The sequence below is a fragment of the Fringilla coelebs genome (assembly GCF_963513975.1).
Source record: "Fringilla coelebs genome assembly, chromosome: 5".
NCBI classification, from domain to species: domain Eukaryota; kingdom Metazoa; phylum Chordata; class Aves; order Passeriformes; family Fringillidae; genus Fringilla; species Fringilla coelebs.
Genome location: NC_140033.1, coordinates 10822790 through 10847271, shown reverse-complemented (window position 1 = coordinate 10847271; position 24482 = coordinate 10822790). Strand labels below are relative to the sequence as shown.

The window sequence follows — 24482 nt, the reverse complement described above, 5'->3', positions numbered from 1 at the left end:
GAATTATAATTTTTGGGGCAACACTTAGGTTTCAATAGCATTAATTGACCAACCCCTTTCAGAAAGATATTTCCATAGCCTGTTCCAGACTCACAACAAATCTATGTTATAATATTACAGTTTCTCTGTTGGATTCTGTTTTGTTGAGTGCCCTCCTATCTATATGCTGAGTTATTCTCACATGAACCCACAGGACTGGAAGAATCAGAGTCTGGTCTATCCCTGCTGCTCTTGGGATTTCTTCACCTAATCCCTCTGCTAGAATCGCTTGAAAACAAATTTTAAAAGTGATTTTGAGGACTGAGAAAGGCAGCAGCTTATGCATGCCCCAATCAGTAACAAAGAGCCCAAAAAGCAATATATCTAGGGCAAAAACCTGAAGCAATTGCTGGGTTTTCCATCACCCATTTTCCCCTTCAAGAGCTTCATTACAGTTTGACAGAGGAATTCATCAGTGCCAGAGCCAAATATATCACACTGTTTCCACTGTACTGCTGCCAAGTTGGCCTGAGCCACTGGTATTTTAGGATGTTTTTCCATATCGTCAGGACACATTGGGAACCACAAGGGACAGCACCTTAAGACCCAACACTTAACAGAGCTGGGAAAGCTGCGGCTGGGAGTCTCTGGTGGGTAATGAAGGAGCTACACAGCAGTTTGATAAGAGTTTTCCAAACTCTTGTGAGGAGAAATAAGGTATTAATGCATGGTGGGGAGGTTTTTTTTTCAGGAGGTTGAATAATGCTTGATATGAGTGGTTGGAGTGTGACTCAGGGCATGCACTGCTAATCCTTGAAGGCCAAGACACCTGCAGTACAACCTGTGATGTGAGCCGAGCAAAAAAATGTAATACCATGTCTGCAATCTTTGTCCAAACTTTCCACTCATGCCAGCTGGTAAATATTTTGAAATTTTCTTCTGGAGTTTTCTATTTTTTTTTCATAATCTGTATGCATTTACCAGAACCTTGTACAACTGTTTTGGTGCCATGAGTATGATGCACTGATGTGGAGAGGAAATGAAAGACCTTTTTGGGGACTTGGAGTGGAATTGTTCTAACATTATCATTCTAATCATTAGATGCCTAACTTAAGTCCCTTGTTTAGGTGCTTTGCAGTTAAAGGGGAAACATCAGGACCTCTAAAAGATATGCACTCCCTGGAATTGTTCAAAATAAGTAGCTGTAGCACCTGTGATATGGTTTAGTGAACATGGTGGTACTTGTTCAAAGGTTGGAGATCTTTTCCAACCCTAATGATTGTATGAGTCTATGATTCTGTATAGTCTTGTCTAAGAAAAGATTTCAAGTACTTGAGGTGAGTTATGTTCACTCATCTCTAGTGAGAGGAAAAGAAATCAATTTGTCTCTGGATGCCTCCTTTTAGCTGGATGTTTATCAGTAACAAGTATTTGTAAATGACTTAAACAAGAAGAAACACAACATGAAACTATGCCTTTCTTTTATTTTAGAACAATATAGATAAGATAGTAAAAGGAAAACTGCAACAACTAAGATATCTTTGTTCTTCCTTCTTTTATATGAGGTGACCTGACCTAAAAACTCCGTTCTATCCTGGGGCTTTTGGAAAATCGGGTCATACAAAATAGCAGTCACTGTGAGAACAGACGAGATAGAAATAGTGAATATGGAATTTGGGAATGATATGAGTTCTGTATCATTATTTCATCATTTGTGTGTCATATATTCTTTATGTGCAATACCTGAAGACAGGCCATGCTCACCCTGGGATGGCTCTTGTGAAGGGGAAGTGCAGTGAATTGGTGAAGCTGGTCTGAGTGGAGAGCTCATGCGATGCTTCTCGTGTAGTGTGTGATGATGTGACACACAGAAGGTTTTAATTTCCTTGGGAAATCAAATTAACTTTCATGAATACAAAATATCTCTCCCTATAAAGTAATACCTCATAATATCTCCAGGACACAGAGAGAGGCAGAAGTCTCACCCAGCTGTGGCATATTGCATATTTTCTTTTTTCTTCTCCAGATGGTTCATCACTCTCCTTCTCAGTAGAACTAAGGGCACGTGCGTTGAATCAGATTGAATCAGAAAGAGCTGATTTGGGGACAAATGCCATAGGGTTTTTTTTTTGGTTGGGTTTTTCTTTTTTTTTTTTGTGTGTGTGCTTTGTTTTCTTTTGAGGGGGGCATGTTTAATGATTTAATCTTTCACTACTGAGCAAGGTACAGCCCTTCCTGTGGGACTTTTCCCTTTCCTGCAAAGAAGCCAGAGGGCCACTGAGTGCTGATGACAGGATTTTCAGTAGAGACAATAGAAGCCACATATGATGATGCTAATAGAATAACCTGGATAAACAATAAATTTGTGCTTTAACTTACCATGGAAAGCAGGTTACTATAATTTGTCTCAAAATCAGGGAGAGTACCCAAAAGCTTATAGAAAAACATGTCTCAAATACTGAGAATAGTAGCCTAATCTTTTGCCCCAGGGGTTGGCATTTTACCTAACAACTACAAAGTAGATTTTGTGGGGTGTTTTTTAACAGTTAATGTCCTTAAAAAGTTCAGAGGGTGCAAAAGTAGAGACAGGACTTTCCTGGAGCTTTCTAATTTGCTTCCAAACATCATTGAACGTATGTTGATATTTCCACATCTGAAAAAGAATTAATGTTAACACTAGTTTTTATAAGCTTCATGATAGGCAGTTGAAGAAAAATTCTGAGTGCAATAACTGGGAAACACAGAAATATAAACTCATGCTGTGCAATAATGTACAGCAAAGAATTCCTACAGGAATGTGGGAAATGTTTATGTAATCATCTTGAAAATTCAAATTGTACATACTATAAAGGTATGTCTGATAGAACTGATCTTAATATTTAAAAAAAAAATAAAAAGAAAAGGAAGAAAAGGGAGACGTAACATATTTAGGAATCTGAAGGCATATAGGAAAGCACCCCAAATAAAGTGTTTTCCAAAGGGCCCACTATGAGATATGTATAAAAGCCATGAATAGCACTCATATCTTCAGCATTTTCTTGTCAGTAATATGTTTAATCCAGAAAATGTACGTGGTCTTCATTTGGAAATAACAACAGCAGTTCCCATTTTCGGCTTCCTGGAGTTTTCTGTGGCTTCATGAGGCATGTGAGTGTCATTTACTCTGTTTCTCCTTTTTGACAACTTTTCCTTGTGGCACAGTTTGTCTGTTGATGCACCACTGGGGACTCTCCTGAAGTACATGTTTGTTTTTGTGTCCCCCTTCTGTAGCTCTGTGTCCCTACTCTCTCCTCTGCAACCTCTGAACTCTGATATGAAGTCAGAGGACACAGAACCATTAAATAATTATGGTTTGTTTTAGTTTGTTTTTAAGAAACAGAAATTACTGACACCAAAAGTTTACAGCTTCTCTCTCAGATTCCCATCCTTTTAGCTTGTTTCTGCAGTTGAACCAGGCAGTCCTCATTTCACTGCCCAGCACTGCTGCTGGAACAGATTTTGCTTATGCAGGATGATTGTAGGATATTGTAAATCATAACATTAGGTGGTGCAGCTCAGCATGCGTGTGTTGAAAACCGAACATCCTTACATTGAAAGTGGCAGCTTCCAACAAAAACCCCAGGTGTTTTCCTCATGGAGGGTGCACACTGACTGCCACATGCTGCAAACAGAGAAAATGAGCATGGTAGGGAACCTCTGCACAGGCAGCAGTGAAGGAGGATCCCAAACAAGGACATCCTCAGGAGACCATCCGAGGAGGGCACGTACAATAGCAACAATTAATAACAATAAAAGTAGCTCATGGCAAGCACAGTGTGGAGGACTGCTGAACTTTCAGCGGTTAAACATCCCTCTTTAATTAGAAAATAGAGGAAAACAAAATTTCTGCACTTTTCAAGGATGAGAAGCTGGTTATTCAGGGTCACAAGCTTGCACTGGCAGCTAGCCTTGTACTGAAAACTGCACAAAAATTGTTTTCAAATGACCAGGCTCTCTTTCAGTCTTGCCTTCACTACTAGGAGGCAAAACCCTCAAATTTATTAATTTTCATCCACCTGAGATTTGCTTAGCAGAAATAGATTAGAAAGAGGCAGATTTTCCCACAAAAGCTAAGCTTCCAAGTGGAGCAACACAAAATAACAGAACGGCAGTCAGTCAAAACAGACAGAAAATACTAAACCTGTGACTTGCAAACTATTCAGTGCTGTACCATGAGTCTGGACCTAAGAATCTATTTTTAGAAATATTTTTTCTCTCTCATAATTAAGCCAAATAAAAGTCACTTTCTCTTGCTGCTGCCAGAAGAATCTTTTAAAACAATGCATTCATTGAATTCACCTGAGATAAAGAGGCATTTATAAAATATTTCTGCAAAAGCTTGCCAAACTTTTATTATTTAGTAGTGGACATTGTGAAGGAGTAACATGTTGGTTGATAGAGAGGTCAGTGTAAAAATAAATGTTTGTTTAGCTACATTCAGAAAAAGAAGCTTTTGGTATGATGCTCATCAAACTTCCAGTAAAATAGGAACAGTCTTAGCACTTGGCAAGGAAACCTTGTATCTGATACCTGAAAAAAGTCCTATTCAACATAATCTAAAATTTCCTGATTTTTTTTTACTTGAAAAATCTATCTAACATTATCATAAACTACTTGAAATACACAATCTACTTGAAAATACAATTATGCAGATATGAAAGAAGAAGTGACCAGAAACCAAGTAAGTCAGTTACCCTTTTGTCTCCTTGACCTTTGACTCAGTTGGATCAAACTTGGGTAAAGATTGCAGTCGCTAAGTATCCTACCACGAGATGTAGGTAGTGGCTTTTAGTCAGGCTGCAAAAATAACCCCTTCCCCCAGCAGCAGTACAACTTAACTTTTTCTCTGGCAAAAAAAGATAAAGAGGGAACTGACGTCTCTTGGAATATATAAACACTCCCCCCCCAGTTGACAGCCTATGTGCTTGGTGGGGAGGTTTAGCTGCTTGTCTCCTGGTAACTTGATGCAAGTCATGTGCTAAGTACTTGTGCCTTCAGCTGAAAAATCAGTCGCCCTTTTTCAAGGTGAGTCATATGATACAACGTTTAAAATCAGAGGGTTTTCCTCAGGAACACTTTTAAGGTCAGTTGGGTGGAAGATCTTGAAAATATTTCTTTTTAATGCAAAATAAAATGGAGGGATTTTGCAAAGCTGCTTGCGAGAAAAAGTGACATTTTACATGGATTAGTGAAATGCTTTGTAACCATGATAACAGTGGTGGTTTAGGCTCAGTATGGCTGGCTTACCCATGCATTCTGTCTTTTGATATTTAATATTCTTGAAAATATAGTTCTGGAGATATATGAATTTATTAAAAATGCATATTTTAAAGAAAATTTTCTAGCACTCACTATTGCAGTTAAAAAGCTTGAAACTATAATGTCAAAGAACATATATGTATGTTCTATGTTATGTGAAACATATAATTTCAAAGAAATAATGAGATTATTTGTATTTTATAAGGGCTTGCTTTAAGCTGACATGTACAGAAGTCTAAGTTAAATAGTGAAGAAAGAATGTAATAACATTTTCCATCTTTCCTTCTATACAGTTGCTTATAAATTGTCTTTCAGACATTTGAATGGACCATTTTCCTTGTTATTGAGTAATATTCTGTTAAGGATCTTTAAAACTATATTAAAAAGTACATACCAAACACTCTAGAATGGGGTGAATGATCTTATTAATCCTGTAGTCAAATCTGTGTCTAAATTATCCAATAGCCTCATGGACCATAGCTAATTTTGTTATGGTACTTTCTATTCTGCTTAAGATACATAATTTTCACTTGAATATAAATTCCCAGAAAGTGCATTCTTATTGGAAATTTCTACCTTAATCTTCATATTTTAAATTCAGTTCTGATAGATGAGAATAATATGTTGACTTCTATATGAACTGAGTATTGTGGTGTGAGTGCTCTTCACTCACAGTTGTGTAATTTATAATTTGAATTGCATAAATTGGGATGTCTAGACTGCTATTACATTGTTTTTGGTGGGAGAAGGGTGAATATTTTTCAATTTGCAGAAGCTTGGAATAGACACAAGTTGTTAGCAGTCACTTGTTTTTTTGCTGTTTATTGTTAGTGCTCATGAGAGATGCCTAGTCTGCAAAAAAAAAAAAAATCACTGGAAAAGCTTAGAAACTTGGGTGGACATGTATTTTGGTAAAAAATGTATTACTGTGGAATTTGAAAATCTTCAGTATGTAAGTAAAGAAAAAAAGCCTGATGATACTAAAAGACCCCCTTATATATTTCTGGAAAGAACTAATTTTCATTTTAAATTTTAAAATGTGTGTTTCCAGACTAGAAAAAAAATCTTCTTGTACTGGGGGAAAAATCAAATGGAGATACGAACTTTTCAGAATTTGATTTAATTGAAGATGTCTGCTCTTCCTCAGATTTGCTACAATATGTGACAGCAATCAGATTTTCATATGCCCCTACCACCTACCCAATATTTGACTTTTACCGTTCTGTCTTTGCCAAACTGAAGATCCTGAGCTCAGCCTGGCTACAGCCATAAGAGATTTGGTCCTAGTGGTTTTCACCTCAAAGTTCCTCAAGTCTCATAAATTTCTAACTTAAATAGGCTTTGAAATTTGTGGTTAAACACATCCAGTCCATCAAAAAGCCTTTAATGGCATTGGAATAGGAACCACGTGGAATGACCTGGTGCAGGTGGATGGACAGGCTGACTTTTATAGTCAGGACAGCAGGGATATTCTCCCAAGACTGCAAACAGTCTTTTGGTCATTCTGCTTGAAAATATCCAAGGAGAAATTCCAGACATACCAAATGATCTCAAATGTCCAGAAATAGAGATTGTTGAAGGCAAGGGAGCCAAAAGCTGCTCAGGAGCAGGCAGAAGGTGGGCTTCCAATGCAGTTAAAGGGAGGGGTCTGGGGCCAGGTAGAGATGTGATGCAACTGTGAATTTGGGATGACAAGGGAGGACACACCAGTGGCCTGCTGACCATGGTACCTAATCTGTTAGGGCATGTTGTACATCCTTTATGTGATAAAAAGATCACGTGAGTGATTGAGGAAATGGAACACACCTGTTCCTATAGCTGCTTTACTATTTAGAAACTAATGAAGTCCTTCTGGTACTTTAGTCTTCGTGAGCAAACTGGTTGAGTTGTTCTTCCACTTCATCTTTCTGTTTTCCTTTCCTCTATGTTTGACCTTGACTGTGTAATTAACTCCTGAAACTGAAACTGTAACTATGACTTGCTTTAAAATTGATTTAGAGATGTTCACAACATGTCAACAAACAGAAATTAGTAAGAATAAAAAGGACAGGACAGTGACATCTAAAACAGAGAAGGGCAGACTTTCTGTTAACTGGAGGTCTAAAGCAAATAACCAACTTGCATATTCTGTGTATTTGATTAGTTCATAATCATAAAGAATAAACTGAAAATTAGGCAGCTCTTTGTCTCAATTATTCATAAACAATAAAAATTCTGAAAAAATATCAATGCGAGCTTATATTTTACCCCTTCAACATTAGTGTCATTCTGATTTTCTTTACCACCCCTTTCACTAGGGGCCAGTTTGTAAGACATATTAACATATGTGACTAGCAATTCTTATTTTCCAATGACTAAACACAGACATTTTCCTTCTGAGACTGAATAAGCTTGAAATCACAGGTAGTGCCTCTTTCCAGGATCAAGCTCTAGTCTTGCTTTAAAAGCTCTGATTGAAGATGTTCTTGATGGCACCAGGCAGAAGGAGCCAGGGGAGCTGATGCCAGAGCAGTGCCACTCCTGCTTCTGCCTGAAGTGGGAGCCATGGGCACGGCAGGCTGGGATGAAAGCAGAGCTATCTGTGGCCTCCTCCTTTGGCAGAGGGAGATCTAAAGATGTCTACATCAGGAAGAATGTCATATGAATATTAACAATGTCAGCTTTCCCTGATGCAACAGAGGCAAAAAAAAAAAAAAAAGATTAATTAATAGAACTTTCCAGTTTGTTTAGGCAACTGGAATGAAGGTAATCATATGTAATAAGCAATTGGTAATAAGCCAAAGGTACCTGCAACTTTCTTTGTTTGTTTAGTTTGTTGGTGTTGTGGGTTTTTTTTTTTTTTTGGTTTATTTTTGCCAGTGGCCAGCCACTGGCTCTCTGGGTTTGTCTTGTTATCTTCTTACCTGCTACCTGTAATGTACTTTGTACTTCGAGCTTTGGAATTTGATATTTTTGTTCACTCTCTGCTTATATTACCAGCTTCTCTGAGGAAGATCAGTGTGTTTGTCTGGACCAGGAAGAGAGGAAGAACCATCAAGCCTTACAGCAAGAATATTTGTCCACTGTTTACCTGTGCCCTGACAGAAAAGAGGAATGGGCTGTAACAGAAACTGTGGGCTCCTCTCCGGGGCCATCATCGGTGGTGTCCTGGCAATCTTCGGAGGAGTTCTAATACCCCTTGGAGACCATCTTATAGGCAAAGGAGTCAAAAAGGTACTTTTTTCTTTTTTTTCACCTCCCCAGGACATGTGGTTTGTGGTTATTGAATACTCATTATTTTTAAATCTTATGTTCTGGTTCTGTTTCTTTCCCTTTTTTTTTAAATTTCTTTGTAAAACATTGTTTTTATAAGTTAGGTGCTCCAAACTTCCCTGGAAATACATGCAACAACAAAACTTTAAAAAATATATTAATTATATTCCCACATTCACTAGTTTGCTCTCCTGTGCTTCACATTAGAAGCTAAAAATATTGTGTTTTCAGAATGCAATTTAGAAGTAAGTGGGTTTTATTTTATTGTGTTTATGATTTTTTCATGTTTCTTTATTTTTCCTTTTTTAAAAAAAAATATCTTCATACTTTGGTACTCACTCTATGCAGTTATAGTTATATACTGCAAACAATCTAAACAGTCTTCTGCTGTAGAATCTGATCCTACACTTCATGTATTCACCTCACATTCTGTGATTGTATGATCCAAGTCAACGCTCTCCATATGACTGGAGGATCTAATAAAAAGCATCTCTCCATTTTGAGTGTGAGGATTGAATGAAGTAGAATGTTTTAGACCTGGCAGACACAGTTTTTTCTCTGATTTTTAGATTATTTTCTGTCCCTAAAATCTAGATTTTTATGTAAAGAATAAAATAATTTGTTAGATCTTTGGTGAAAAGTGTTCATAAATCATGGAGCAATCTGGAATAAAAGCCCTGGTGTGTCCCCTATGGTGACATAAAATCTCCTTCGAGTCACTACACAGGGTTTATTCTCTGATGTTTAAAAATCTGAAAATCTTAAGACTTTTGGCTATTGCTTAGTCCTGCTATTTATCTGCTGTGGTGCTGAAGACTGTGGGTGTCTTGGAGACACTTATCCAAAGGCTCTTCTGGAAGTGTAGCCTTAGCCCTACAGCTGTTGTAGTCAGTTGAGGAGGTGAATACATGAACTGTCAGGAAATGCTGAACTATCTGTTGAGGCCCTGGCTATATTATAGTATCTTTAAAAAAAAAAAAATTTGAAAAAAAATGGCTTCTATAAAACATCTCAATTTTTTTCAGGTAATCCAATGAAAACCAACCTTTACTGGGATTTTTCTATTTGTTACTGTATTTTTCAAGAATTTAAAGAATTTTAAGGTTTATAGAGAATTAAAAAAAAATCTCACTAGATAATGTCTCAACTGCCTTTCAGCATTTTACAAAAAAGTCACAAACAACTTTAATTGTTTGCCATATTGAGGAAATAACAGGTTTTCTAAATAGCATGTAAATTTAAAAATTAATATCTCCTTTTATCGAATACTTACTTATATGAATCCTGAGTGTTGCCTCGTACCCTTCAATATTTTGGGAACAAATTACAAATACTGGCAGTGTTATGTGTTCATTTACTGACAGTAATGAACCAGTTACACAGCATGGTTTGCAAATGTCTACATAGTCAATTATATCTGCATGAGTCTGTAGTGGTAGCATTTGAGGGAGTAATTTTCCCCTCAACCACTTTTTAATTTTCTTCATTGTGCTCATGTTTCAGATGCTTGTACCTATTTCAAGGCAGCCTGTTTGATGTGTATATATAAAATGTATCAGTAATCACATAAAACATAAAAGAGCACATTTGCAGAGGCTTTGTTAAGTAAATGGATGTGTTTTTTCCTAAGCACAAGTCGTACCAGACTATTGTCTTTCTGTTTAATGTGCTGACTCTTCAGAGACACCATAAGACTTAAAGACAATTCCATTTCAGACAAGATGGGCCCAGGTACAACAGCTGAAATATGTGATCAGTTCAGCAGATGCTCTGGAGGGACTTGAATTTAATTAATTCTTCTTTTGCCGTGTTGATGAAAGGTCTGATAATAAAAACAAATTTGTTATTCATTGCAGTTATATTGAAAATAAATATAGAGCTGACTGCAAAGGAAACAGATCTGCCAAGCAGAGAGTGCACAAAATACTTTTTTTTTCTGAACTATTTCACTTTGGAAATGTAATTTTTATGGAAAATCTTTGGTAGAAACAGATCAGCTTCCATGACAAATTTGTTTGGAATTTCTTAAGAATAGTGACTGTAGGACAGGAAAATAACAAAGGAGGAGATGTTCTTTCAGATATGGCCTGTAAGCATTTATGGAGCAGATTGCCTAGGGAAGTGTTACACTCACCAGCCCTGGAAGGGTTCAAAAAATTAGTAGATATGGCACTTCCAGATGTGGTTTAGTGAGCACTGCAGTCAAAGTTTGAACTGGATGATCTTGGAGGTCTTTTCCAACCTTATTGAATCTATGTTATTTCCATTTGCACTCACATGAGGAAAATGTCCTCACTGAGGGGGTGAAAACAAAACTCAGTATGCCATATGCCTAATGAAAGGTAAAAAAAAACTGTTTCAGACACAAACAATAAAGGCAAAATCTTTTCTTAAGTTCTTCACAGTCAAAGCTTGAAAAAAGACTCCTAGTTTTTCCTCTGGCTATCCTATCTCAGAAAAAATTCTGTTGCATGGTAGTAGGAAAAATTCTACATTTTTTGAGGAAATGTAAGTTCCTATCAAATGTTATTTCTGGATTAGAATAACAAATGTTGAATAGTTTTAGGACACTCCGTACTGTAGCGAAACACATTGTCCTAAATTGACTTGTAATCAAGATTTAGTCAGATAACATTACAGTCAATTTACTCCAAAGCAAGATGAATCAAGTCCAGATGAGCTTCTCTAGCATCTCCCAATGAATTGGAGGAACTTTAATTTCAAAAATCCATGCAGTCAATAGGTTTTTTCGTCCTTTTCTGCTAGCAGCAGAAGTCTAACCATGCTTCTCTTAAGCTTCCCTTAGGCACACATCTTTACACTTGACCAGCCTCATTTCTCCTTTATTGCAGTCATTGAGAGATTAGTCAGAGTAAACACAGCAGGGTATATTGTGCTGGATCAAACTGTTTTTGAAGCAAAATGAAAGCATCTGCAAGTGTACAGAAAATCTCAGGTGCCCTTAGGAACTGGACAGCTGTTATCTCCTGGTGGGTGAGTGCTGTGCTCCACCCATGAGCAGTCCATGAGTGGACCAACCAAACAAGTTCATGCACCATAAAACACTCAGATGTCCCATCTTCATTTGTTCCAATTTATTATCGGACATCTGTCTTCAAATCAGAGAACATGGCTATGTTTTCTAGTCCCAGCATGCTTTCCCTGTGTCTCCAAAAATTTGGATAAGTTGACCTCCAGCAGAGGACAGAATTTTAAATAAATTGTATAGATATATATGTGTATATATATATTTATGTGTGTGTGTGTGTATACATATATATATTTTTATATATGTATGTATGTTCTGAATTGTTTTCAAGGCTCTTTAAAGAAACTGTCACTTGAAGAGTACACTCAAAATGACACCAGCAGCAACACCTTGGCAGGGATCCACAAAAGGAGATTAGTGCTAAACTATTTCAGCTCTGATACTATTAATGGAAAGGTGCCTTTGATTTCATGACCAAAGGGCAGAAGTCCTGTCCTAATTTCCACAAACACTGAATCTGTCCAGATGGGAGAGAACTTTCCATTAAGGTCTTGGGAGTTTGGAAAATTGATCTTAGTGAGGTTATGAGTGAAACATAGAAGTTTCAGAGTTCTCTACAAAGAAATACTTTGCTTGGGATTACAAAGTACACCTTTTTAACTGACTCCACATTTCAGTTGAACATTATCATGTCTGTTGTGATTATTACTAGAGATAATTATGTCTCAAATAAAAAAAAGAAAGGAGTATTCAAAACAACAAATCATAAAGATTTTATCTGATATTGTTGGAAAAAAATATTTTGACATGGCTCAATTTCTACTTTTTGCTTTTCCTTCTTTAAAACAATATTATCTTTTTAGGCAAACATCCCATCACTTCAGTTATGGGTTTTTTCCCAGCTAGGTTTAACAAAGCTATTCATAGTGGATTCATTTGCTAGAAAAACCTTTATCACCAGTTCTCTAAGATCTTCTGATTTCTACCTGAGTGCATGTGCTCAGGAGCTGAACAGAAACCACGTAGTTATACCTAGTATATTGAACTCCTGATGAATTGATAATACAGAGTGGTGAATGATTTGCCACAACGCCTCAGTGCTGTACTGGGTTAGTCTCAGTTATTTTTAGGAATAAGGCCTTCAATTGGAGCTATTATTATGTTTATTCATTTGTCTCTGCATATCTGTGATCTGTGACTGGCCAGATTATATCTAATTTAAAACTGTCTTTATGACATTCATTTGCCTTCTTTACACAAACTAATGAAGCTAAAGCAACTGCTGGCTCTCAGCTGAACACAAATGATCTAACCACAAATAATCCCACACTATCAATTTTAATCTTTATTTAGCCCCACAATTCTGTTACCAAGGACTGAAAAGAAATAAAACTTATGATCCAAAAAAGCCTGAGTGGAATGATAGTAATAAGCTAATAATCATAATTTAACAAATAATAAGAGTCATTCTTTCAGCTGCCAAATGGGAGAAGATTATTAGCTTTTATTGAGCTTAACTTTTTCAGTTTTACAGAATTGTATTTTTTGTTTCCTCCAGTCTATGTAGGCAGCACAACATACACAATTTTGTTACAGTCCAAAGTACTTGTGACACATTTCAGTTCCCTGAAAATGGCATCTTTTGTGCATCTGGCCAGATTCTTTGTCAAGACAGAAACTTTGTCTTAAATTTTGTGTTTCTTCATCCGAAATCACGATGGCTGCATTTACTTTGAATCAACTAAGTGCAGCAAGTTTCTGTTGCTGACTGCTCAGCATTTCTTGAATTTATGCATTGCTATTTGACCCAGCTTTAGTGGGGAAAATCATCAGAAACCAAAAGGGTCAAAGTTCCCACTGGTTTCACTGAATCTTGCGCAGCTGGATGGTGGTATGAACTTGGCTGTGTAGCAATGGAATTTGGGCAGCTGCTTTTGCTGACAGTAGTTAACTATTGCATTAACTATTGCATTAACTATTGAGATATTAGAGCTGCTGCAGCTGGACTAGGGAGCTGAGAAGTGTTTTCTACTATCAGTTGCATATTAGCTTCCAAAATTGCTCCTCCTCTCATAACATCCCAAAGCACAGCAGTGCTATTAGGGAAATATGTAACTGCCCAGCCAGAGAGGGGGGTAATATTTAGGGATAGATCAGCAGTGATCAAACAGAAAAAACAGAAGAAGACTTGTTGGTGTGAGGGCATTAATTTGAAGACATGAAAAAAAGCTCCAGATTTTTATTCCACTTTAACCCACCATTTGCACTCTCAAAGTATGTGACAGAGAGTAATACACACCTCTTTTGTGGGAGAAATAGTATTAACAATAATGGCTAAATGCCACTGAAAATAATGGTCTTGTTATCTTCCTTCCCCCTCCTTCTTTTGTCCTGCTGCTTCCCATGTCCTTAATGCTGATTCCCTCTCCCCTGAGCCAAATGGCTAACGGGTAGAAAGGTAACACAAAAAGCAAAAAAAAATAAGGGAATTATGTTCCTCCTGTCTGGCAGGCAGAAACAGCTCCCTGAGGCATAAGAGCTGGTGCAATAGATAGATCAGGAACTGTGGACTGCCAGAGCCAGTTGCCCCTTTGGCTGCCAGATTGGATCAGTTGTACCCTTGAAGCATTCCCCAAGGGTGTCCACAGTGACATCAGTGTCACAGCGAATGCTGGGCTGCAAATCCACACTTGGTGACCTGGCAGAGTGCAGTGGCAGAGCTGGCAGATCATCTGCCCTGCTCCAGCCCCTGGCAGAGGGCTAAAAGGAGAGGGGGAATGGGTGGAGGGGAAGAAATTTGAAATATACCTAACACCACTTAAAGATCTGTTAAATAGATCTGTTATCACTGAAACTTCTCTATTCTCTGTTCCTGAGTGTTGTCTTCTAGAGATATTAGTTTGTCTTCTTGACCGTATTTGTGCAAGAAATTTAACAACTTGCCCACTCCCACCGTGGGAGGTCCCATCATGGCATCTGTCCCCATCTCAGGACCCTGCTGAGTACAGAGCACAGGCAGACTCTGGGCAGGCTGAGCTGCACTTTTCATATCATCCTGGTTCTCCCAGATTCTTGGAGCAATTCTCTGTGAAAACTGGGAAGGCCATTTCTGAACCACGTAAGCTTTTCCCTCTTCATCCAGGAGGTGATCTGTGATCTGCCCCGTGGTGGGCCACAGCTGGGACAGTCTTTGACCTTGTGAGTTTGAGAGGCCTCGAGATGATATCACACTTGCTGCAGCAAGGTTTCTTTCCCCCTCACACAAATGCACATAAATTATAGCAGGCATTCAGGCAGCAAGTCTGGTGCTTTACACAGTCAGCAAGGTGTTTGCAACTGCATCATGCAAAGGCTTTTCACTGGCAGAACCCTGACTGTGTTACAAGTTCTCCAAGATGAGACACTCCTTTCTAACTGCAGGAGGTGGTAACTGGCAGTACCTATTTTGTTTACCTGGTGATTGCCAAGTGAACTTTAGAGGCACAAACTTAAACTAGCAAAAATATTTAGCAAATTTTGATTTAAAATATCTTTCCTTTCTCTCTAGAGAAATTAGAGACTTTTAATTTCTGGACTTCATGAGTTGTGCAAATTAGCTAATTCATCTTCAATCACTCTAATATAGAAAAGCATCTTTTATGTTGGAGACATGCAGTCTAGATTCATCTTCTTATTGAAAAACTCTTTTATGAATCTTTACCACCAAGGGGAAAAATTAAATTATCCCAAGGTTTGGGAAGATCCCATAGAAGAAGCCTGATACAGACCAGGCAGAGTAAGCATTCCCCTGATTACATACCTTTAAACTCTCCTGCTCACTGTGCAGTCCTGAGGCCTGAGTTGCCATCTGCCATATGGCTGAGCAGCACAGACTTAAAGCTGTGGATTCCTCTAGAGGGGTTCCAGATGTACTGTTTTATCCCTTCTTCCTTAGATCTGGGAAAATTTCCTAATCAAATGTTACCAGAATTTGAGAGATTTCTTAGAAAATCCCAGTTCTGGTGACAAAAATTTTCTGTCAAAGAAACAGTCCTTCAAGAGCACTATGTGATTTCTCTGGGTGCAAAATTATCTAGAGCCTGAAAAGTGCTCAGACACAGCTCTTATTTCCTCCCTTGGGCTATTTGCAACATATGAGAAGCAGTTTATGGATTCTGTAACCTGCTGGGTGTCATCCAGTCACCAAGGATTTTCCCTTTATAAATGATCAGTGGTTTTGGCAAGTGTTTGAGAAGTGAGGGAATGCCCCTCCAACAGCAATAGGGAAGCTTTGCTACTGGCTGCATCAGCAATTGCATCTGCTTTGTGCTCGTCTGTTTTAGGGGGACTCACTCTTGCTCTCACTGAGCAGGAATGTCAAGCTTCCTCCAGATGTTGGCCAGCTGGGCTCTACATCTCATACTGATGCTAAAATGGTGGTTTATTTTCTGTTTGGTTTGAAATCTTCAACAATCACCTAAAAAGTAAATGCATCTTCGCACTTGTTTCTTTTGTGGATAATTTTAACTTTGATTTTTGTACTTTCAGGAAGCTGTCATTGTCAATGGTACCACTGCTTTTCAAAATTGGCTTGTGCCAGGAAGCTCAGTTTACAGGGAATTTTGGATTTTCCATGTGTTAAATCCTACAGAGGTTATGGAGGAGGGGGCTCAACCAAAAGTTGAACAAAGAGGACCTTACACATACAGGTAAGAAAAGACCCTTTAATTTGTGACATCATATCTGCTGAGATAAACTTTATTTTTGAAATTCCGGCATCATTCTTCACTTAGACATGACAAAAATGCCTAAACTGCAGCTACACACAGAAATCCCAAACTTTTTCTGGATTGTGTCTAACATAATGAAAACAAAAATAGAGATAGGTAACAGGATGTGAAGCTGCTTGCTCTTGAGAAAAACAATAATTCATTAGCCACAACATCACAGAGATGGTTGTGTTCCTTCCTGTTCTGTTTTCACCAGCTTTAAACAGGAGAAAATGTGCCAGATGCCCCAAAACCAAGAGATTATCTTATCATCCATGCATCACAAATACCTTATTTTAATAATGTGGCTTGATTTTGTTTTTTTCACCTTTATGACTTTTTTTAATCGATAGCTTTTCTTTTTTCAAATTTTACTTGGAAAAGCATTCTTTTTTTCTGAGTGGACTGGCTAGGACATAGATGCAGGAAGGATTTATTATTTGTTTAAGGGTAAATGTGATGTTGACATAGAACTAGCTGATTCTTCCTGAGTTATTAAGCCAAATATTTGCTATCACTGGCACCTGTGTTAGGAAATTGTTTTCCTACTCCTATGATGATAGGATATTTCTTTTTTGATAACTTTAGGGATGTATATTATATTCACAAGGTAGTTTTCCATTTCAGCATCTTCAGCCAAAGTGCCTTTATGCCTAAACACTTACTTATTTCCCAAGGGAAAGAGGCAGCTTTTACTTCCCAGAGCACCTGGGAAGACAGAGGAAAGGGTTACATAGGAATCAGGAAAGGACAGTTAAGAAATACTGCAGAAGGTGAATTCCTACCAAACAGAAACATTTTACTCTGGTGATGATGATGATCCCTTTTTTTTTCAGAGACAAATCTCAGCCAGAAGCCTAAATCAGACTAAGTAAGAAATGATGACTGTGAAATGAAGGCTCTTCTCACTGCTGAACTCATGCCTTCCTAGGATATTTGGTTTACCTGAGTAACTGTGACATTGAGTTTCTCTCTCAATCTCCCTTTAAATAGTAAATAATTTCTTACAGTGTAGAACAATTCAAAAACACATTCATTAGAACAAAAAATCTCCAAGATTTTCGGTGGGTGCTTTGCACGTTAGGCCAATAATTAAAATTACATATATGCAAACCAATTCTGAGAAGCCAAGATCCAGATGCTCTTCAGGTAAGACCCACCTGCATGGCTACACCTGTACCATGGGGAAATGTTCTCTGTACCTTTTGCACCCCCCTGCACTCCTGCTGGGAGATCTGATCCTGAAGTATCCTGAAGATCCCTTCTGGGATGGAGCTGTGATAAGCTCTCTGGACCTACAGCACAGACTGTTATTTGATCCCTGCTGGCTGCTGTCCCCACAGAGGGGTCAGCAAGAGGGTGGGACTTGAAGAGTGGAGCTAAAGCCAGAACTGCAACAGAAATTTGTACCTTAGAGATCTGCTGCCAGAGCATGACTGGCAGAACCTCAGTGGGACTGAAAAATCCCTTATAAACCTCTACATCATATTAAATACTATCAAAGTAACATCATGGATTTAACCTGTTTCATTGCAAGATGTGTCTATCAGATTAAATATCTGAGTTTTTATGTCCGTGTCACCACCTTCTAATTACATGCAACCATAAGATTGCTTATGAAATGTATCAAATTATAATTCATTTTTAAAAGTATAAAAAATTATAAGGTCCATTCATGACATAAAAATACAAAGGAAATACTTGTTTTTATTTTAGTATCAAGAAAGACTATTCCATTTGCCAATAAGGAAATATTTGCCTAAAATTGAACTTTACATGTAATCACATTGAAAGTTTAGAAACCTCTTAGTGTTTATAAAATGTTCAACTTTCATTTTACTAAAGTGTTCATCAACTTTTAAAAAGCCTTCAGTCAGGCATGGTTATTTGTTTTCTCAAAAGTCAAAGATTAAAATATTCTCTGTTTGTGTTTTGTATTTCCAGGGTGAGATATTTACCCAAAGTAAATGTCACGGAAGGTGAGAATGGCACAATATCCTACATGTTGCCTAATATTGCTAATTTTGAACCCGATATGTCTGCTGGGACAGAAAATGACACCTTGACCATCCTCAACCTCGCTGTTGTAGTAAGTAAAGAAAAAAACTGTAGTGTGCAGATACAAACGTTGAGGGAATAGGGGAGGAGTTCATAGAATCATAGAAGGGCTTAGGTTGGAAGGGACCTCAAAGACCATCTAGTTCCAGCCCTTCTGTCATGGGCAGGGACACCTTCACCACGGTGTGTTCAAAGCTCAAAAAACATCCTCCTAGTCAACTTTAACATGGGAATAAATCAAGAGTTTGTGGGTAGGTTCCCTTTGTGTGTGAGCATGAACATGTTGATGTAGAGCATGAACAGTACAGCGTGGATTTCCCTGCAATTTCTCCAGGGCTCCCTGCAAACTTCAGCTGTTCTGTCATTCTGTGATTAGGGCTGATCTAGTGAACTCATGTAATCAGTCAAGAAAAATTTTCTGCTTTTGTGTAGCTTATGGCCAGTAATTGTTTTGTTAAGTGCCAGTTTTATGTAGAAACTTAACTTCAAGGGAGTTGTAAATCTGGGAATGGACATTTCTTGGAGTCAGTCTCTGTGATTTTAATTCAAAGCACAAGCAGAATTTTATACTAAACATTGATTTTTTTTGCCATTGTAGGCTGTACCTTCCGTGTACACAAGCCCTTTCATGCAATCTGTCATAAACACTTGGGTTAAATCATCCAAGGCAGCCATACTGCAGAACAGAACAGTCAAAGAAATACTGTGGGGATACACAGATCCCTTCCTAGACAGTATCCCCATAGGCACTGTAAAGTCATTTGTGGGAGTCTTCTACCCGGTAAGTGAAAACAATGGGGAGGCAATGCCTTCAGTTTTCAGTCTGTGAATAAACCTTAAGAAAGCTGCTCTGAGGAAGAAAATGCTGTGAATTTGTTCAGTATTTCTAACTGTTATTCCTTCTTGTTGCATCTCTTACAGTATAATGAGACAACCGATGGACCTTACACTGTGTATACAGGGACAGAAGATATAGCAAAAACAGCAATAATTGAAAGCTATAAAAATAAAAGGTATCATAACATTGTAGAGTAAAAAAAATATAAAGTGCATTTTCAAGGTATGGCTTTTAATACTTGATTCACTAAGAGCTATAGATAAACAGAAATACTTCAGTGATTCAAAGGAAACAGGATTAAGCCTTGGGCTTAGCAAAGCCATGACTTTCTTTCAGCTATCAAAAGTTCTGTTAGGAGCTTGGGCTTAAGACAGTTATTGATTCTTTGATACAAGTATTTACTTCTGTTTTGTATTCTTAAGTAGATTCCTTTTAACCTCTTCTAATGGATTCTGTAATTTATCTCAATTAATGAACATCTTTATCCTTGGCCTTTGCTAATGGGTCAAGATACCCAGGAACAGTTATATTTGGTAATACAGGTAACCAAAGTACTGACATGGTAAAATACTGCATGCAGCCTGACTTTTATTTTATCTTACAGCACTCTTTCATACTGGAAAGGCCACTGTGATATGATTAATGGCACAGGTGAGCCTATTAAAGCTTTTTAAAATTTCAATACTTTCCTTGATATTTCAAGAGAATAATGAAATACAATATTTAAATTAACTATCCCGGGCTTTGCCAGTTCTGTATTCTGTATGTTAAATATCTGTATATATGCAGACATAGTACTCCTATGGTATATGCCTATGTGTGTATCTATTAAAATGCATGAATTATTTATTACTGCACATCATTTTATCTATGCATGCACACAGCCTCTACATCTAGAGTAAATGTGGGAGAGAAACAAAATTATCCAGTTCTCTTGTTTCTACTAATTATTTTCATATCACAATATAATTAAGAGTCTATTTCTTTGCTATAGTAGTTGAGAATTTATCTTGGCACTTTAATAATGCACATTCATTTACACTGTTGAAAATTTAATTAAATGCACCAGAATGGATATCCTGATATATGAGAAGAAATTGAGGCAACAAAGGAGGAGGCTGTCAGATGAATGGCTTGTAGATCACTAGAAAATGAAAAAGAAAGAAGAAAAGTAGTTTAGACTGGGATGAATAGACTATAGAAAAATATTTTTGAATTTTCTTTTGGAATGCTTGGGTAAACAGCTGAGTTGTTTAAGATACATTTGTTCAAGGTGATATATTTCTTCTTGGTCAGTGCAAGCATTGCTGTGAGGACACCACAATCTGTAGAGCTGAGGCTGGCAGGTGTCTTGGTGGAGGCTTTTGCAGAAAGCTCCAGACCTTCAGTAAATGAAGGCTTTTGTGTTGGGTTGTTTTGTTTGGATTTTTTCCCTCTGTTTTCCATTCTGCTTTACCTGGCACGGATAATTTTCCTTTTAACCCAGACTGTGCAACAAAGTATTTTGAAGTATTTAAAATATATCACAAAAATCTGATTTTCCAAAACTCTATGAGCCATTAAGGATCAGTTCCTTTTTAAACCATGTAAGTAATTTTATAAGAAACAATATTATCTTACATTCTACGACTTCCCCTCTTTCTTATGGGGCCTGGCATTTTTTTTTTTTTTTAGCCAGGGTCATCTTTTTTGTATTCTTCCTCTGTAACTGATGGAATAAACATATGCTACTAACTAATTAAGTGCTCCAGTACAGTGAAAATGAGCTTTCACTTGTGAGCAAAGATTGCTGCACAGTTCACAAGGTCATTCAGTGTGACATTGCTGTATTTGCAGATGCAACAGGTCTAAAAATCTTGTAAGTGTGAGAATTCTACCTTATCTTGTAAGCTTTCACACGAAAGCTCAACAGGTATAGTATAGGAAAATACACAGATAAAAATATAAAGCAGTATATTTGTGTGGGGCTGGGCAGGAATCCATGTCTGCCAACCTTACAAGAATGCCAAGGTTTAGAAACAGAGTGTTTGTTTAGGATGATCTTGAATGTTTGAAAAATAAGTGCTTCTGTCAGCAGTGGGCAAGTGGCACTATGTAATTTGGCCTTCGTGCTCTTGCCAACTGGATTCAAAGGCATCACAGATGTTTGCAATTGTTTGGTTATGGCTGCTGCCTAAGAAACTAAACAGAAATTGTCGCAAAAACTAACAAATGTAGTGGTTAAAGGTTTGTTACAACACCTTAATTGGGAAAATGGCAGAGGCTCCTCTTACATAACTCTGGGTGCTTGCAATGCAGAAATACAAATCTGAATCTCTGCACTCTTTTAGGGCAAGTGGAGAGAAACAAGACCAAAATGCTGCTTCTCTGACTTATTTTGCATTTCTAACATGGGGTGAGGTGGACTGTGCTCTAGAAGTGGCTTCCTCCTCTCCATTAGCTCTAGAAGGACCTCAGCTTACAGACCCACTTGAGCAAACTTTAGTGGAAAAGGTTTAGCATTTATTATTAAATAGACAGTGTTGAAATCTAAAGCTGTGTTTCTTGTAAGCGTTGAGTGTCAGAATTGCAGGTGACTCAAGCATCTTCAGGAAGGTTTAGGTCTATAAATCTAGGTGCATAAACCTTGAAGCAATGGCAACAGGTTTTTGGCTTCATATTAAGCAGTTTTGTTCTTTTGGTTTTTTTTAATATCCTCTGTTTTAAATGGGCTTGATCATATAGCTTCAAACCTGGGGGCGAAAAAAACCTGCTGCTAACTCTTGGCTCGCTTTCAAAAACAATTGCATGTTATCTGTGAAGTGCCTGTCAATGTGCAATAACTTACATAAATGTTTTCCCACAAATGACTCATATTGTTTACTTTCATCACAGCTTTACAGGAAAGTAACAACTGAGTATTGAGCTAGAAATTAAATCACGTCTTCTAGGCAGAATTGCTTTCAAGCTCTTGTTTTACTTTATTCACAGATGGAGCATCCTTCCCACCGTTTATTAAGAAGGATCAGGTGCTACGCTTCTTCTCCTCTGACATTTGCAGGTAGGCTGCTCCCTTCCTGGAATGTGGTCTCACCCAAGTGTGCCTCTGAGGGCTCTTGGTTTTCAGAGGGGGGCTGTGGTGGCTGTGCTTGGGCTCAGGTCAACCAGGCAGTGCAACACAAACCTTTCATCTAAAAAGTAAAGTTTTGAGTTGTGCTCATGATTCAGAGCCTGATTCTACAACTTTTATGTCCAGTACCAAGCTGGTACAATGTGCTTTATTCAGGAAAATGGGACATTGTGAGCTGTTAGAGATCTTTAAAAGGTACTGAGGGCCACAAGGTTCAAAGTCATGAACTTCTAAGGTCAGGACCCAGCCTTGTTTGGTCTGAGAAGGCAAGAGGTACAGCAGGGTCCAGTTAGGCCTGTCTTAGGCATGATGTCGAAAAAAATCATTTGTGCAGAACACTGTTTACTGTCATTCAATAAATACTCAAAATTGTTTTCTCACAGGATATTTTTACATATTTTATTTTTATATATTTACAAACAAATAAGCCTGCTTAATACATCTCGTGCTGATGACTTTTAAGCCTGCTGCTTCTGCTGGGCTAGCCAGCATCCCCAGTTCTCCAGTGGGATCACTGAAAGAAATGTTAAAGATTTAAAGTGCAACACAGTGTATTTACTTTGAGAGGTTCAAACCCTTTATTTATTTTGCTGCCTGGAAACAGATGCTTCCTTTTTACTAGGTTTAAGTGGGTCATTTGCTTTGCAGAGTGGTTGTTTTTTTTTAAAGATCAGTGTTTTTACATGAAGTTAAAAGGGTTTTTTCTGAAGCAATTTTATCCACAAACTGGAAAACATTTCCCAATTCATAGAAAACAGAATTCTGTGCAGGGGAGAAATGATAAAATTCTTTGGATTGACTGCACACACAGTTTGAGATCCCTCTGACCATTTAATTCTCACAATTCATGAACAGTAAAGGACAACAAGAATTGCCCAAAGGTCCTGCAGAAGCAGGGCCAGGAAAAATTGTTCTGTCCATGTTGCAAAACCCTTCTCTTGTTTGGCTGCAATATAGAAGTGTTGGTGTCCTGGTTACATTACTGTGTAGCAACCATACCTCTGTATCAGCTGATACTGAATTAGCAAAAAGAAGCTTAAGAAGTTTTCTGATTCATATGCAACAGAAAAAGGTTATATGCAAAATGCTATCTGCATCATAAAGTTTAGATTAGCTTAAGGTCAGCAAAAAACTATATCAGATATGCTCTATATGGATAAGCATCTCTCCTGTAGTCCAGAAACTTTCAAATACCTCATAATGACTGCAGGTGTAGCTGTGTGTAGAGAAAAGAGATCTCAATTAACTTGTTAGTTTTGTCTATATTGTTTATGATTAGTATTTGAAATTTTGTCTGTTGCTTTGTGTATTTTCATGTTCACCACTGAGCTATATCCTTTGGTGAAGGTGTGGAATATTCTCCATTACAGAGAAACACCCCTACAATTTGCTGAAGAGGAGCCTGGACGCTGGGTTTATTTTAAGAGAGAGCCTGTTGGGGGGAACCTTCAGGAGCATTTTCACAAATTTAGACTTTTAATCCAAAAGGCTGAAACCCATTTCTCCTCTTTTGTGTCCAGATCAATCTATGGAGTTTTCCACAGCAAGCAGGTTGTCAAGGGGATCACCCTGTATCGGTTCGTAGTTCCTCGCGAAGCGTTCGCAGCGCCGGTCGAAGTCCCAGACAATTATTGCTTCTGCACAGATCAAGAAATATCAAAGAACTGCACCATAGCTGGACTCCTGGACATCAGTGCCTGCAAAGCAAGTAGGGTGGTCACACAGTTCTGCCATTTGACTGGGGACAAGGCGCTTGTCCTGTAGCTGAGCTGTCACTCTGATATCCAGGATGTTTGTCTGGATTTTTCCCACAGGCTGCTTGTGAGACCCCTCACATTTCTGCATCCTCGTTGCCCAAAATGAGGACTATGATTTGTCTGTATTTTGCATAGTGCTATGCAAAGTTGGGATACCATGGACTGTGTGCTGAAACTGCAGGAGTGTCTGTAGAGAAAGGAAAGGAGGGGCACTGTGTAAAAGCCAGAATGTGTAATTGCCTCATCACCTTGTGTCTGAGGCAATTCCCACACATGGCAGGGGTGGGTATGTCCACAACTGTATGCATGTGCACAGACAATACTGGCTCAGTGTGCTGCTGGTAAAATAAATATATGCTGGTAAAATAAATATATGCTGAGTCTGCATTTTGTGCAGAGTGAGCTCTGAGAGGTCCCTTCAGGCTAAGACAAGATCACGAAGGTGGGCAGGGAC

The 24482-nt window shown here is 38.1% G+C and overlaps 1 protein-coding gene across 4 annotated transcripts in view; it reads left to right on the top strand.

Annotated features, from left to right (window-relative positions):
- The first annotated feature begins 553 nt into the window (after positions 1–553).
- Positions 554–24482, top strand: part of CD36 (CD36 molecule (CD36 blood group)) — a 29953-nt gene continuing 6024 nt past the window's right edge. Inside the window, exons 1-9 of one of the 4 annotated variants that reach the window (XM_084206595.1) lie at positions 554–629; positions 8257–8490; positions 16046–16206; positions 18211–18355; positions 18923–19105; positions 19246–19337; positions 19767–19813; positions 22133–22202; positions 23792–23979. In XM_084206595.1, coding sequence (XP_084062721.1) covers positions 8371–8490; positions 16046–16206; positions 18211–18355; positions 18923–19105; positions 19246–19337; positions 19767–19813; positions 22133–22202; positions 23792–23979 — 1006 coding nt within the window. In that variant the 5' untranslated portion in view covers positions 554–629; positions 8257–8370. The other 3 variants (XM_084206593.1, XM_084206594.1, XM_084206596.1) reach the window with 3 other exon arrangements.